At 34.1% G+C, this 16,890-nt stretch overlaps 3 protein-coding genes across 5 annotated transcripts; 1 reads left to right on the top strand and 2 right to left on the bottom strand.

The window, feature by feature from the left end:
* Positions 1-462: 462 nt before the first annotated feature.
* LOC101263905 (sec-independent protein translocase protein TATC, chloroplastic) lies at positions 463-5,775 on the top strand. The gene is made up of 4 exons (XM_004238826.5): positions 463-1,216; positions 2,884-3,191; positions 4,427-4,717; positions 5,311-5,775. Exons 1-4 carry the CDS (start codon positions 970-972, stop codon positions 5,518-5,520), a joined length of 1,056 nt encoding a protein of 351 aa, XP_004238874.1. The 5' UTR covers positions 463-969; the 3' UTR covers positions 5,521-5,775.
* A 310-nt stretch (positions 5,776-6,085) lies between these two features.
* LOC101263608 (uncharacterized) lies at positions 6,086-9,717 on the bottom strand. The gene is made up of 4 exons (XM_004238825.4): positions 9,384-9,717; positions 9,175-9,268; positions 7,756-7,965; positions 6,086-6,952 (listed from the first exon to the last, which is right to left on the bottom strand). Exons 1-4 carry the CDS (start codon positions 9,456-9,458, stop codon positions 6,249-6,251), a joined length of 1,083 nt encoding a protein of 360 aa, XP_004238873.1. The 5' UTR covers positions 9,459-9,717; the 3' UTR covers positions 6,086-6,248.
* Positions 9,718-10,439: 722 nt separating this feature from the next.
* On the bottom strand, positions 10,440-16,738 carry LOC101263312 (protein DETOXIFICATION 12). Of its 3 annotated transcripts, none has more exons than XM_019214118.3 (7): positions 14,332-16,738; positions 13,520-13,593; positions 12,553-13,097; positions 12,368-12,454; positions 12,085-12,141; positions 11,758-11,996; positions 10,440-11,106 (listed from the first exon to the last, which is right to left on the bottom strand). In XM_019214118.3, exons 3-7 carry the CDS (start codon positions 13,089-13,091, stop codon positions 10,835-10,837), a joined length of 1,194 nt encoding a protein of 397 aa, XP_019069663.1. In that variant the 5' UTR covers positions 13,092-13,097; positions 13,520-13,593; positions 14,332-16,738; the 3' UTR covers positions 10,440-10,834. The 3 variants fall into 3 exon arrangements, with proteins under 3 accessions (XP_019069663.1, XP_019069662.1, XP_004238872.1); XM_019214117.3 differs by lacking the exon at positions 13,520-13,593 and having other exon boundaries at positions 12,553-12,931; positions 13,028-13,097; XM_004238824.5 differs by lacking the exon at positions 13,520-13,593.
* Between the last annotated feature and the right edge of the window lie 152 nt (positions 16,739-16,890).

Here is a 16,890-nt window from a genome sequence, read left to right as displayed (position 1 = left end):
TAAACAAATATGACTAATTATACAAACTCAAAGTCAGTCCACATAATTAATGTATAATGTTAGTTGTGAGTGATAACTATAGCAAACTATAACTATGATGAGTAATTACGTAGTATAAGTTTGCTTAACCGCAAATTTTTTCCACCATTTATTGCGATAATACTTGTTTAAATAAATGATTTTTTGTGAATTATAAAATATTAGATCACCATCTAGAGATTATTTTGAGAAAACTAAAAGTATCTTGAAAACCGTTAGACAATAGATTATAATTTTATAAGTTATTGCAAATATTAGATGATAGTCAGAATTTGAGTGCATCTCGTATTGCATAACTACCTATTACCTTATTTTACGATTTAAATAACTCTCTATATAAGTCATATTTTCAGAATTGGGGGACGAGACATGTTACGCAATGAAACCTACTATATATTTGAGGGGCGTCGATCATATCCTCTCGATAAAAAATTATACTATGTAATTAGGTGACAATATTTTTATGTGTATATATTATGTATTGATACTTCTTGAGTTTTACACGATTTTAGTTCTTCATATTTTAACAATCCTTGATCGAAATTCTGAATCCACTAATATTGTTATAACTATACGACTTCAACCAAATACTTCCTTGTCTTGCTTAAATCCAACCACAATTAATCTCTCTCACCATTTCCGTGGACATCTAGACCCTCTCATCTTCTTTTTCACATATTCGAATCATCTCCAATCTCATTCATTTTTTATTTTATACCAAAGAATATGTGAACATTATTTTTCTTCAAATTAAAATACTATGCAATTTATTAGCAAAGACTTTAGTTTATTTACATTTTTAGGTTACACCAGGTTCTGAAGATATTTTTTGGCAAAGACCAGTGAGGACCAATCATCCCTTCAACGCCAAATTCAGACAACAAAACCAAATCAAAGAGGAAAAGAACCCAAAAAACAGAAAGAAAAGAGATGGGAAGTTCAAGTGCTCTCATCTCAAATCTTCACCTGACTCAAACTAACTGTTTCAAATGCTTGAATTCAAGAACTTCTCTGAATATCAACCCCACAAGGCCAAAATTGAATCTTTCTAGCAGAAAATGCATCAAAAAGTTCAGCAGACTTGTTTGTTCTGCTGTTGAAGATTCCATGGAGAAACAGAGAGAAATTAGTGGAGCAAATGCTAGCAGTCTTGGTTCAGCTGTTGAAGATAGACCTGGTAAGATTTAAACACAAAAGAGAAATACCCAAATGATTATTGTGTAAAAGATTGAGCTTTTAATGGTTTTCTGATATGGGAGTTTTGTATAAAGGTGTAGCAGTTGACTGGGTTGTTCCATTAGCTATTTATGGATCTTTATTGCTGGTTTTCTTGAGTTTCTGATATGGGTGTTTTGCATAAAGGTGTAATAGTTTATTTGATTGGTTCTTTAGCTAATTATGTTTCTTTATTTTGCTGAAAGTGTTTTGAATGGGTTTGTTTTATGATTTATTATGTAAAAGATTGAGCTTTTAATGGTCTTCTTGAGTTTTCTGATATGGATAGTTTGTATAAAGGTGTGATGTTTAACTAGATTGGTCCTTTAGCTAATTATGTTTCTTCATTAGCTGCAAATGTTCTGAAAGGGCTTGTTTTTCTGTTGTCATATCTAATTATTCTTATGTATCATAGAAATGATTGCTCTGATTGGTAAGACTATCAAATGGAGATCTAGGGAAGATTTGGGTTTTGGGGTATTTTGAGCAAGAGTCATTTAATAATTATGGCTATTAAACTTCAGACTTGTTATCCTTCCTATAACTTCACTAGTTATCTGTTGTTGTTGGTTGTCACTTGTTTGTTCTTTCATCTAAGTTTAAGGTTTGTGTTTGAAAAGAAATTGCTCCCCTTGTCCCAAGTCAATAATGTGAGTATGCATATCTTTTTCTATGAAAATGTGAGAAAATGCACACGTTCTTCACTTTTTAGTCATTTTATATAAACACTTTTTTTGAAATTGTTTTGGAGAAGTAAATTTCCCTAATGTAGTACTCCCTCTGTCCCAATTTGCGCGACACCCTTTCCTTTTTGGTCTGGCCCTAAAAGAATGCACCTTTTTATAATTTGAAACAACTTAACTTTAAAATTGCCTTTACCCTTACTAAAATGATTTATAGCCACATATGAAGATTGAAGCCTATTAGCTCTGTATTATTTTTGGTGTAAACAAGTAGTCTTAAATAGCTCAGAAGTAATCAGCACAACTATAGACTGGCTGTAACTTGGTCATTATAGGATGCTATGTAATTACAACACTTTTGGAGGGGAACTACACTTTTGAGGTAGTATACCTGTGGATAAATATAGACTAACTGTTACTTTTCTCAAAAATAAAAAATGATTTATAGCCACACAGATGTCTAAGGTTTATTTTAGATCACAAGCTGCAAAAGTCTTCCTTTTATTCTTAAACTATGCGCCAATCTAATGGTTCACATGAGTTGGGATGCAGGGAATATATGTATATATGTTTGTTAACGCATTTTGGCAAGAGCAAATTGTTATGCCGTGCCAAAGTGAGAGTGTTACACAGGGGGAGAACTAATTGAACTGTCTAATATCTGCTGGAAATGACTACCCATTCTGCTTTTAAGGAAAGAATGTGCACAAAATGTTAGTTTACTAGTTCCCTTTCTTATACATACTCTGCTTATTTTGTGGGCGTACAGTTGTCTGAGCACTATTCAACACTTGTATGATGCAAGTCTCCAGAACAGTACCTTTATTATACATAAAATTGTTCTTTTTTTATCCTCTTTCTCAGTGTGCATATTGGTAATTGTCCATGACAGCAAAAAAAAATCATGCATTTAGATTGTAATAATGCATTTGTTTTTGAAATCCAGATGTCGGTGATGGCTCAAGCAAGAGTTTATTTAAGAACGGTGGATCAGATAGTGAAGGGAATGTTGTTTATGATTTCCTTTACCCTAATAAAGAGCTGCTACCAGATGATAAAGAAATGACTCTATTTGATCATTTGGAGGAGTTGCGCCAGAGACTCTTTGTGTCTGTTTTGGCCGTTGGTGCTGCTATAGTGGGATGTTTTGCCTTCTCAAAAGAACTTATCTTGATTCTTGAAGCCCCTGTTCTAGCACAAGGTGTTCGATTTTTGCAACTAGGTCCAGGAGAGTTCTTTTTCACTACTTTAAAAGTAAGAATGCATCTTTAATTAAATCTCCTTTGCCACTCATTTCCTTAACCATTTGACCACAATAACCTTTTTCCGTGAACTAGTTAGATATATCTCATGTTCAAGTCCTTTTTAAGGATTAAAAGTTGTTCGCTGTGCCTGATATCTGGCTTGTATGCTGAAATATCAAATATGTACTTCCTTTTGATTGAATGTCATAATTTCTGTTCGGAATATTTATAATGAGTATCTTACCCCTTATAGTTTGTAAAATTTCAACTGCTCTCTTTTAACACATCTTGATTTCTAAAGAAACCTACAAGTAATCTATCCACGTACATTAAACTAATCCTCACTTAAAGTGCATGCTATTGTAATGTCAATATACTTATCTTCAAAATCATGTATGAGTCAAACTGTTTATTACATATAAATGCAAGTAGTAGTTAATGTACCTATACATAGATGCGGGTGTTCAGATAGCGCATGCTGAATATGTCTAAAAAATGGAAGTTATGTAACACAGTGTTTTGCTATTTTTGGTATCGGAAAGTTGGGACCAGTTGGCATACTTTTTTTTTTGAGACAGTAACAACTTGTATTCTATTCCAAAACAAAAACCAGAACCTGCCACAACAAGTTACAGATTCCTAATTACAATTGTGGAGAGTACCAGGAAGATCTAATCCTATAGAAAAATTTACAAGGAATCTAAAACATCTTTAATTGATTCTAGATCTACCATGTACTCCTGTTTACATCAAAAAAGAAACAAAAGTAAGCAGTTCATCTTAATCTTCCAGATGGAATTGCTCTTGTTTTGGAAGTAATAATAGTAAATGAGTGCTGGTGATGTTTGAAAAAGGAATCCAACAGGCTAGACTGTCTAATTGAATGCTTCAACTCAGGGCACTTGTGGTACTGAAGTGCTCTTTTTCTCTCTCTCACGCATTAATCTTCTATTACTGAAGTATTGAGTTGGCATCTTCTGATTATTAATTCTATTATGTGTTTATTAATGGCTTAGCAATATGTTTATAATAGCTATATTCATTCATGGAACTTCTGAATGCTTACTTAAAATTATTTCTCTAATATATTAAGGAAGCTAATGATTAATAAAAAGTTCAAACCTCAGATTAGAGTTGGTCACAACAACATGATTTTCGTGTCGTTGGGATTAACTTTAAAGTTGGAATTCTTACTACCGTGGCATGTTCATTTGAGTAACTATACTATTCACACTTTTGGTGTAGGTCTCAGGATATAGTGGCCTTCTCTTAGGAGCTCCTGTGATTCTCTACGAGATCATAGCCTTCGTTCTTCCTGGTTTGACAATGTCAGAAAGAAGATTCCTGGCACCAATTGTCCTTGGATCCTCTGTTCTTTTCTATGCCGGCATTGTTTTCTCACACTTGGTCCTCACTCCAGCAGCCTTGAATTTCTTTGTTAATTATGCAGAAGGGGCTGTGGAATCTTTTTGGTCCATTGATCAATACTTCGAATTTGTGCTCGTACTCATGTTCAGTACAGGGTTGTCTTTCCAGGTTTGGCTTGTGCTGTTTTCTTTTCTGCTTGAGTATATAAGAACATGCTGCATGATAAACAGTTTAGTGGTAGGAAATTTTGTTTTTCAATCTAGAGCTTCTCAAATCTTTGGCCATACTTCACTTTTGTGTTCTAGGTTGGCTCGACTTGTAACTAATGCTTGCTTAAAAGCATCTTGGCCATAATTGAGCAATGTTTTGCGATAAAAATAGAAGCGAGTATAAGAAATATTAAGCACCCAAGGGTGTGGCCTAGCGGGCAAATGAAGTGACTGGAATTCATAAATCAAAATTCCAATCCGGTAGAAAGAAAAAATGTTAGGCAATTTCTTCTCATCTACCTAAGCTTTGATGGACAGAGTTACCTAGTACATGTGTTGGTCGGAGGTAATATGTACCTGGTGGAATAGAGGTACGCTTAAACAAGTGAGAATGATGATTTTCAGTGGTGAAGCTTTCAAGATTCTAGCATGGTCTTCATCGTAGTGAAAATATTTGTGAATTCACACTATTGTATGATGTTGATCGGCATCCTCTTTATATCCAAATTGCTTTAATCCAATAAGCAACTCTATAATTACTCTCTTTTACAGGTTCCTGTCATTCAACTGCTTCTGGGACAAACTGGTCTTGTGTCAGGAGATCAAATGCTGTCGATTTGGAGATACGTGGTGGTAGGTGCTGTCGTTGCTGCTGCAGTGCTCACACCATCAACTGATCCCCTTACTCAAATGCTTCTAGCTGGCCCACTTTTAGGTCTTTACTTGGGTGGAGCATGGATGGTTAAGCTTTCTGGGCGATAAGCGATTAAGCCTCTGTTCTTTGCATCAATATACCAAGTAGTATAATATGATCATGCATACAGCATAGGGATCCAAGATTCATGTAGCATATAAAGGACATCTGAGTAGAGGATATATGATCTGTTTTTTGAATCATTTGCTATTGTCACTGTTCAATGTGTATAATTAGGAGGTTAGCTGACACTCCATTCCCAAAGTCATTATGTTGGATCTCTTCACTAATATATGAAAGAAAATAGTCATGAGTATGCATTATATTTTCTTTCTGGCCTCAGATATGAAGTTAAAAAAAGTAAAAACATTTCAGAGACCAAAAAATAAAAAAGAATTTGTATAATGTAACTATTCTTTTAAATACAATGAATGAACATTTCTGTGAAATTCAGTTGTGACATCAGACCTCTATAAAGCAGTGTCGTTGGCAAAATTATTACAAAAAACATGTAAAATCACATCACAAGAAAAATTGTCAATGAAGAAAAAATGGCCATTACAGCCAAATATTGCTATATATAGATGATTGTTATAGAAATATTTGCACAGTATTACTCCAATATGCAGCTGGTTTGACAACACACTATATTCATTTGATGGCATAAGGTCACAAAAAAGAACAATAACATATCCAAATAAATGTAAGAACTTTCAATTCGATGCCCATAGCTACAATCAAAGAAGCTCATTCAAAAGCATATTTTTCCTCCCTTAACCTTTCCCCTTTACTATAATTACGCGATCGCGAGGTTTTCTATCTTGGGCATTGTATCAGTTGCATCTGAGTGATCTAATTCTGCTTCCAGTTGTTTCAATGAGCTCCGCAAACCATTGCATGTTTTAACAAAATCTTCAGAACATCCTTTAAGTTTTTCCAGCTCCACCAATATTTCATCAGTAGCACATGATATCTTCTCTATAGCAGTCTTCAATGAAGAAATTTCTTGTGGAGGATACAGAGAAGCTCCAAGTTCATCAATTTGCAGTCCGATTTCTTGAGAAAGTTTCAGCAGTGTCTCTAGAGAGGGTACAAAAGTAGCAGTATCCGCAGTACTTTCCTGCTTAAGCAAGCTTGTAATGGAGCGAATAAGTTCTTTAATGACCACAAGTGTTGCAGACACCACGTCAGTAGTCAAACGAGCAATTTCCATTTCCTCCGCAGAAAGATCATTGCCTAGATCACCTGCAAATGAATCATCACTATCCTGATCTCCTTCAGCAGAATCTTGAACAGAAGATTCATCTCCAACATCAGATGACGCTGGCTTCAGTTCATTCATTTCACGAAGTACATCCTTCATGGAAACAGCAAGTTGTGTCATTGCTCGACCTATAGCAGTAATATTTGTGGCTGGAGTCTTCTTAAGAGCAGAACAAGCTTCCCAGACAGTGCCCACCAACTGCGGGATTGATAATTTCTGAGTTTTGTTGTTAGATCCTGCACAACCATTTTGGGCAGCAAACATAGTTGGTCCATATCACTATTAAAAGAAAATCAATACACGAGGAGTAGATGCAGCAGATACGAGTGATGAATGAAACTGAAAAGCAATATGCCACAACTAGAAGCAGAACAAAAGTGAGATGAATGACTTTTTACACCCAAGCAAATGGAGCTATCTACCATTAACTGATTTCTTCTGCCTCCATTTTTTTTTTGTGGGATAGATGGTTCAACATGTACTGTATATGCGCTTTTGAGATTTTGATGAAAGCACATCAGCCAAACATGGACACTAATTTGGATGTTCAACTGTTAGGTAACTGCCACTAGCTTTGGGGTAATAAGCTCTTTGGCTGAACTCAAATAATTTGTCTCATAATTTTCAACATGCTATCCAAGTAAGGCAAGACCATTATGACTTCATTTAGAAATTACCAAAAAAATTTAAAAATAACACAAGCAGTAACTAATAGGTCTAGTAGCTCAGTCATTAGGTAAAACTAGCTAAGTCCTGTCTTTGATGCTCTTTCTATTTTCTTTATGAAACTATAACATATGATAGAAAAGAGGGATTACACTGGTGAATCCCCATATACTAAAAAGGATTGAAGTGGGTAAACGCTGATGTGTGAAAGATGCATAACTTGAGAAAAGATAAACACTATATGTAAAACAATATGATGACCTTTTTCCATTTCGGATACACTATACTTCCTAGCATTTTGTATATGTAAGCTTTTCATATGTTCATGGACTTGGGCTGAGCAGAGAATACATACAGATAGATAGATACATACCATATGAAGACACGGACTCTTTCATTAACATGAAACTGCTATCAACAACTTGTTTAATGGATGCATGAATGCAGGAACACAGGGTAGGTCCTCCGCCAACTGTACTTGAGTGGGAAAGCAAAAGGAGCCCTTGCAGCATATTAAAATATGAAGCCATGTTCTCCTCCAGTGCTTTAACCTCTGGAGCTTCTCCAGTCCAAAGCATTCCAACTGCACCAGAATGAAAAGAAACTGTCAATTACCAACACTATCTGGTAGGTGAACGCCTGAGACTTACAAAGTACGACTGCTCAGTTAGTCAGCAATTGGAACCCTCCCTTGATCCTCCCGAAAAATCAAAAGAAAAACAAAGGAAAGAACAGAAGGCAAGGACACACAAAGCCGTTTCTACGCTCAACCTTTTCACTAGTATAACAAGTATTATTTCACGCTCAACCTTTTCACTAGTATAACAAGTATATTTCTAAACATTCAGAAGAAATGAATCAGCTCCTTCTGTTTGTATTTTGCAATGGACCTCTAGATATTAATACTTGGAATTGCATATACATATACATAGTCGAAGATCAAAAAACACTATAACGATCTCAGTTTTCAATGCAAAATATATGCTCGGACTGCTTTCTTCTTTTTAAACAAATGACGATGCAATTTGCCCTTGATCTCTAAAAGTTTTAACATCTTTAGGCTTCCTTCTGTAGTGATAATCTCTTCTGTCTCCCTTCTTATTTAAAAAAAAAGGTAATATATGTATTCATTAGCTGATATCAATATTTACATTAAAAAAAGGCCTCGTTCATCTCACAAGGATTCAAAAACTTCAAATAAGTTTTGAAAGGTAATATATGTAATCATCAGCTGATTTAAATATTTACACTTTTGCGTAATTAAAGAAGGCCTCATTCATCTTCTTTTAGGATAGGTTTCTGATAATCAAATCTATATTTACTTCCTCTTTTATGGATAGTCTCTACTAGCTTACCTACAACATATAAGTACTTATACCTCACCATCAAACATATATAGACAATATTAAATTGACGATGACTGAAATAAATTCTCTAATGTGGAAACAGATACTGTTAATGCCTAAAACTGTCAACAAAGACATCAATAGTACAAAGATGCCATAGATAATGTATCCCCTCCGTCCCAAATTATTCATCATGTTTTGCTTCACGAAAGTCACACTATTTAAACTTTAACCCACATTTTAAAAAATGATTTTTTCATCAAAATTAACACGAGAAAAGTTGCAACATCTAATTGTAAGAAATCAAGTTAATCTAATCCAATTTAGCTTCAAATATCAGTCGAGTTAACTCCCGAATAAAACATGACAAATAAATTTGGGGCAAAGGGGTATAAAAATTGGAACTTTTGAAAAGTAAAACTACATAAGAGAAAAAAGAAATTGACCCATAGTGGCTTGTTTATAAAGCTGTTCACCCATCTGAATAACCTCTTTCCAGCTGACTTTTTCAAGAGATGAAGATGGTGTTTGACACAATGCCTGCAAAAACAAAAGAAAAACTCAATTTTCATAAATCAAATCATACAAATATAATAGAAAACTGCAAAAATAATAATTAAAACCTAAAAAAAAAAAATTAAAAAAAATACTAAACCTCAAGAGTTTCATAAATGGTGTTTAGATGCTCACTCAGAGCTCTATTCAATTGCTCCTTCGCTGCTTTTCCCATTATTTTCTCTCTTTCTAAAACCCTTCACTCTTTTGACAGACAGAATAGTGGAGAAGATGAAGAGGGTTGGGGTTTTTGAAGTACAACATATAAACGGCGTCGTTTTTGTTAGTTTCTATAGGAAGCCTAGTTTTATTTTGGGAAAAGAGACGGGTTTACACTCAAACTATCGTAAATGGCAGACACATATCCTCCATCATACTTTCGACATTGGTGCTCTTGTCATCCAAAAACTAGAGCATATATGTCCTTCATTCTCACGAAAAACTAAATAGGGACACGTGACACAATCTTATCTGTCGATCCAATATTTAATAAATGTTGATTGGTGGATAAGATTATGACACATATATGTCCGTTAGTATAAAGGATATATATGCTATAAATTTTGAACGGAAGGGGCACCAATGTCCCAAAGACGATAATTTGCGATAGTTCAAGGGTATATTTGTCATTTTCCTTTTTTTTTTTTCTGAAATGAATCTGAAATGGATGGGGCGGATATGGGTGGTTTTTTAAATTTTGGGTTTAAATAATTAGTTAAATCGGATCCCTCCGTAGGATTACACTACGTGTTCTTATTTGGTTTTCGTTAGAGTGAAAAATATATATGCTCCTATTTTTGGATGATAGAATCACCAATGTTTCAAAAATATGACGAAAAATATTACATATCATTTACGATACTTCAGAAAGTTTTATTGAAAATAGTTGTCAACTTTAATTTAGTCTTGAGTTTCTCAAAGAAATAATTGTTTTAGGATAACTTTTGAGTTAAAGTAACTATTAATTTGAAACGAGATCAGACTAATATCACTTGACATCATTATAATTGTTCACAAAATTCATCAATAGGAATGTATTTTTGTACACGAACCTTTGAACGACATAGAGATTATTTCCGATAGAATCCCAAGCTCAAATGAAATCGAACTAACGCAGGATAGAAGAAATAAAAACGAGATAACAAAATAGCAACGCTCAAAACAAATGTAGCAACATATATTAATACAAATTGGAAACAAGAAATACATAGTACCTAAATCGTACAACTAGAAGTACAATAACCTTCGATATCTACTAACCTTTTACTGTGATCGTCGACCTCAACAATACGTGTAGCACATATATGGTACCTAAAGCGTACAACTAGAAGTACAATAACCCTCAACTACCTACTAACCTTTTATTGTAATCCTCGACCTCAACAATAAGTGTAGCACATATCTCGAGGTCATCTCAATGGTTGTCGTGGCTCCGCTAACAACTCGGAAATGACACTTGGCCTCTTGTTATTCAGGTTTCACGGAGCAAAGATGCCTCAATAAACCAATTAACATTACTCGAGTATTTCGAAGAGAATTTTCTGCATTTTTTTACGATAGTACGTTATCTACTGATGATTTTTCATCAGCATGAAGCCTCTCCCTTGCCATTGCAGCTTGTTTTTCCCAGTTTGTGCAGCATGTTATCACAGAAAGTAGAATAGTTTGCAGAGCTGCACCAGAAAGTATGCCCATCCACAGGCCTTTTCCTCGAAAGTTGAGCCAAAACGCTAATGAAGCAGCGATAGGAATGCCACAAAGGTAAAATGAAGCAAGATTCACATAGGCTCCGATATGCTGCCAACCACATCCCCTCGCGACACCTACAATGTGCATAATGCCACAATTAGTCATACGTTCGTTCTTGTCATATATCTGTCAGTGGCAGAGTCAACAATTTATATATACGCATGTTAGAAAAGAATTCACCAATATACATAGTACAATTTTCCAGTAAAGGATTCAGATGAACCCCCCAAGTAAATGAGGCTTCGCCAAAGGTATTTGTTGTAGTAAATTGGCGTGAAAGAGTCTTAACCTCTATATGTTAGTATAATTTTCTGGCAAAGGATACTCAGTTGACCCTCCTTTGGTAAATGTGTCTGTTACCTTTTCTTGTAGTATCTTACTGTGTCCAATTTATGAGATATTTTTCGTTTTTTCAAGATTCAAACTACGTTAACTTTGATGATTACTTTAAAGGGTATTTTTTAATCATATTGACATGAGAGGAATTGCACTTATAGTACTTTAGTATAGTCTTTGAATATCCAAATTTTAATTTTAAGAGTTGATCTAATTTAATGTTAGCTTCAAAGATGAGTCAAACCGAATCTCGTAAAACAAAAAATACCACACAAATTGGGACACAGGGAGTATAGTTTACCGGCAAAAGGAGGCTCGGTTGAAAACGTGGTTCACCACTAGTAGTAGTTACATATTCTTGTAGTAACTTGATGTAAAGAAAGTCTAACCTGAAAGGGTTCCTTGAAGACTGTCAGTAATGACTGATAGACATAGAAGAGGAGCCATCTTTGCTACATAGTCCACGACTTCCTTCTCGTTGCTGAAAATGTAGCCAAATACGTTCCGACTAGCAAATACAGCTGCGCTAACTAGTATCGTCTCTGTGGCTGCAAGGAGCATTACAGAAATCACAGATACACGAGCTCCTAGAGGATTTCCAGCTCCTAATTGATTAGAAACTCGAGTGCTGAAAGTAAACAGGAGTTCAATAACCACATATTTCAAGAAAAAAAACTACGTGGAAACGGAAGGTTCTATTAGATATTCAAACATACCTTACAGCGCCAGAGAGACCAAATGGAATTGCATAAAGCGTAGAAATAGTATTCAGGCTGCACCATGGAATGTCACAAGAAATTAGCAATTTTAGACCTTATAGATAATATGACTAATTGAATCAATCATTAACGAGCGAGATCTATGTTTGCTAGGACTTTTCAAAAATATTGTCGGATGTGTGTCAGATCCTCCAAAAGCAGTGTATTTTTGGAGGATTGAACACGGGCGAGGCAACATTTTGGAGAGTCTAAGTAACATAGAACGAGATTCTGAACATACCATATAGATAGTACTGAAGTTTCAAGTTGGGGATTCGGCAATAGTCCAGATAGTAAGATGAGCAGCTCAAATGACCACCATTCAAGACTGGTAAATACAAAACGTAGCATGAGTTTTGTAGAATGACATGTAAAGGGAAAGTGTATTAAATTATTAAAAGAGGCAGAGCGAGGTCGTTGAAGTACCAAATCATGACAGCAGAAGGTATAGCAAACTGAAAGAACTCTCTCATTCCGTTGACGACCTCCCATGACACTGGTGCACGGGTTTTTGCACAAGCAGGAGACAACTTCATGTATGAAGCAAGGATTATGACATTCAACCACATCGATAAACCAAAAGCCACTGCTGCACCAATATTACCTAAACCAGAGCTAAACACTAGCACCCAAGACAGCGGTATGTGGAAGCATATGGTAATGCAAGAGCTTATGAGCATTGGAACAATCATACTTTGCATTAGAAAGTACCGAATAAGTGGTTGAAGATTTGCGTAAGCAAAGAGAGCAGGAATCATCCACTTAATGAACTTGCCGGCTTCATGAGAAATCTGAGGATCTTGCCCTATGAAAGTAAGCAATTTCCCCACATATAGCCATAAAACTGCAATGGGAATGCAAACAATGAAGAGAGACAAAATGGCTGTGTATGTTTGAGTACCAAGTCTTTGATATTGTTTCGCTCCGAAAGCCTGTCCACAAAGAGTTTCTAGTGCAGTGCCCATTCCCAGCTACACGACACATTCAGATTTTAGTCGGTGGAGAGGCACAAAAAAAGGGTAAAAATCAATACTTGTTACTAGACAATTTGTTCATTTATAAGCAATGCTTTGCTAATCACACAAGAGTTTATAACTTATAACTGTGCCCTCTAATAAGTTGAAAATGACAAAAAAAATCTGCTCTTTAACTCTAAATTAGAACACATTCTCTTTATTCTATCTGTTTCCCCTTAATATTTACAAGCTATGTTGCTCGGCTCTTCAAAAATACTGCTAAGTGTGTCAGATCCTTTAAAAAGGACAGTGACTTTCTTTTCAAAACAAACTAAAAAGGATAGTAAAACAAACAAATTGAAACGGACAGATTAGCAAGTCCCCGAAAATCGTAAACATAACATATTACAAGTTAACATATAGAAGAGAGAGTTCACCTAAAATATGTATACAAGTAAAACTGAGCTTAACTTATATATATCGACATCCATAGAGTAGTAAGGCGCGCTACCTGTTATAAAAGTAAATTAAAGGTGAACCAATAGTAAGCATATGTAAGTTAAAACCTTATGTAACTCTTCATGTTAAGCCTACTATAATTACCTAAAAAAATAGAGTGAACCTACTATAACCAACTAACCTGCCTATACTGAAACATCTTAAAAGTAAGGACTCTGCGCTATATATGTTAAACTCTATGTAACTCTTCATGTAAAGCCTACTATGGTTACTGAAAAATAGAGTCAGAACCTACTATAATTGGTGCAACTAAACTAACGACGTAAATTCAAATCCAAGAAATAACACTCCCTACATTCCAATACATGTTGCACCGTCTGATCGGTAAGACTTTTGAAACTTGTGATCTAAAACAAACCTTACACATTTGTGTAACTATAAAGAGTGGTAAAGATAAAGATATGACACATGTACCTAACACAACTCCAAAAGATAACTCGTGAAGAAGTATATAAGTAAACCATCAATCAACTATCCAACTACTCTAACAACTTCTTCACACCCAAGCCCAACTGAGGTGTAGACCGGGAGCCCAAATAGGAATGAACCTAGTTCCAACACATGAACCTCAAAAGCTAAGGGTGTATGTCCATTTTCTAATCGATGTGGAACTCTAAACCACTCTAACAAGAGATAAGTTTATTTCTAATAACAAAAAACTCACATTCTTTTCAAATGAACTAAAAAGGGAAGTGTGTAATGTAAATTAAGATAATAAATATGTACTCACAAGTAAGCTGAGACCAGTGACTCCAGCAATAGAAATAGCAATAGAAGTACTTGAGAGGGCAAGTTCACCCAAATGACCAACCATCATCAATGATATTGTTTGCAAAAAATACTGTGAAAGTGTCACAATTATCATAGGACCAGCCAAATAACCAATTTCCTTCACTTCCTCCCAAATTACTCCCCATTTAACTAACTCCCTTTCTTTCAATAACAATCCTTCTTCTACACTCTCCATATTTTTATTTTTTTTATTTTACAAGTCTTTGAACTTGTAAAAAAAAAAAGAACTTTTTGAGAAAACCTTGTAAAAATTTAAAAAAAGATTCTTGAACTTTCAAAAAAGACACCTTTTTGTAAATACCTTGTAAGAACTCAAGATTTCTTTACAAGATTTATAAGGGGAGAACAAGGCCACCCCTTTTGAATATACTATGTAAAAGGGATCTTAAATTAATAAAAAAGAACTCCCTTTTTGAAAAAGATTGTATTTTTATGAGAGATTGAGACAAAGATACCTCTTATGAGAAAACCTGAGTATAAAAATCTTGTTTTTTGAAACCCCCAAAAAAAAAAAAGGAAAAAAGTGTAGCCAGGGAAAGTTTTGAGAAATTTGTTATACCATAATGTCTAATGGTTTGTTTCAAGAGGTGTTTGTTTGTCTTTTGTTGACTACTTCTTGGATTGTACTTTGGTTTAGTTTTTATTTTTATTTTTATTTTTTTAAAAAAAGATTGTATTTTAGTTTAGATTTTATTTTTTATTTTTTTTTTAAAAAAATTGTACTTTGGTTGACTAAAGTGTTAAACTAGTCTCTCTTTCCTTGCTTTCCAAGAAGAGAGGTATTAGTCATTAGCTCCATTTTTAGTTGTAGTGGTTGCTTGTGTTAAGTTTTATTTGACCTAAATTTCTTATCATAAATAGGTTTTTCTTTTAGGAAAAAGTTTTGGATTGACTAATCTTTTTTTTTGGTAGGAAAAGATTTAGGACTCTATAAATAGATGTATGTTCCTTCTAACTTAATCAGCATTCACAATGTAGTCTTAAGGGCTTTGAGAGTTTTGGTTAGAGGGAGAATTTGTGGGTCACATGCTTGATACGTTATCACTTGTGTGAACCTCCCAAGTATTCTGAGTGAATTGGTTGAGGTTGTTTCCCTCTGTATTTTGTACTCTCATATTTATAGTGAATTGCTCATCTCCTTTGTGGACGTAGGTCGAATGACCGAATCACGTTAAATTTTTGTGTCTTTTGGTATATTTCTCGTTGTCTTCTTACTCGTGATTTTTCCAGGTTTGCTTTGCTAGCTTCCGCATTTACACCTGCTTATTTCCGGTCCTAACAGCTTGACACCTTGTTTGGATGGTTGTTGATTGTTATCTAGAAGTATCATATTGTTAGTTTAAATATAATGTTTGTTGTGAGTGTTACTTAAATTTTATTATATCGTATCGTTTGATTATATAGATAGTAACAATGAAGAGTCTCATTTTATGTAATGATTGATTTGATGTAATCACATAGTTATTTTAATAGTTTCTTTTTAATATGTCCTTGTACTATTAAATAATCACATTTTATCATTTATTTTACCTTTTCATAATAGCTCTAGTTTGTAGCTTATTTTTCTTGTAGATGTGTCATTTTAATTGTTAATGTGGATATTAGTGGCGATAGAACGTGATATAATCTATCTAATGTTATATACATTAAAACTATAAAATACGATATATTATGAAATAATTTGTTAATATAAGCTTAATGCGATCTTTTTCGTGAATTAATCTCTTTTCATATTTATTGAATAAGGTAAAAATTGAAATAGATAATTAATTATATTTTAATCTTTTAAAATAACAATTCTATAAACACTATAACAAATGTAATTTACTTTTTTAATTAAAGGGTTACTATTTCAAGAATAATTAGGAGTTATTTGGTCATCTAACTAACTCACCTTTTTAGCCTAATTATCAATTTCTTATCTAATTTAGCACAAGTGGTATAAAATCAGAAATCAATCTTGAATTTCTTAAACAATAATTATTTTGAAATAACTTCATAAATTAAGTAAACTCATCAATATGAGTAGGAGGGCATACCTTTTTAGGAAAGATACCGAAAACAAAAACAAATTTTAGCGGCATAAGTCTTAACTAAGGGCCCGTTTGGATGGGCTTAATAAAAGCAGCTTTAAAAAAGTACTTTTGAAAGTGCTGAAACTTATTTTTAAAATAAGCAGTTATACGTTTGGATAAAAGTGCTGAAGTTGTTATGCCAAACGTGAAAAGGTAAAAATAGAAGAAAGAAATGTTAGGATTATATGGGTAATTTGGAGATTGTATAAAAATATTAAGGAAAAAACATAAAAACGTGGTCAACTTAAAACAGCTTATAAGCTAAAAAAAAAAAAGCACCCCTACCCCAGCTTTTAACTTTTGGCTTAAAATAAGTTTTTTTAACTTAAAATAAGCTATTTTGAGTATTGCCAAACAGTTAAATAAGTCAAAAACCAGCTTTTAAGTCAGTTTGACCAGCTTTTAAGCTGAGCCAAACAGGC

This window comes from Solanum lycopersicum, chromosome 5 (assembly GCF_036512215.1).
Source record: "Solanum lycopersicum chromosome 5, SLM_r2.1".
In the NCBI taxonomy this organism is placed as follows: domain Eukaryota; kingdom Viridiplantae; phylum Streptophyta; class Magnoliopsida; order Solanales; family Solanaceae; genus Solanum; species Solanum lycopersicum.
The sequence above is the reverse complement of the archived record's forward strand: the minus strand, read 5'-3'. Positions and strand labels throughout refer to the sequence as shown.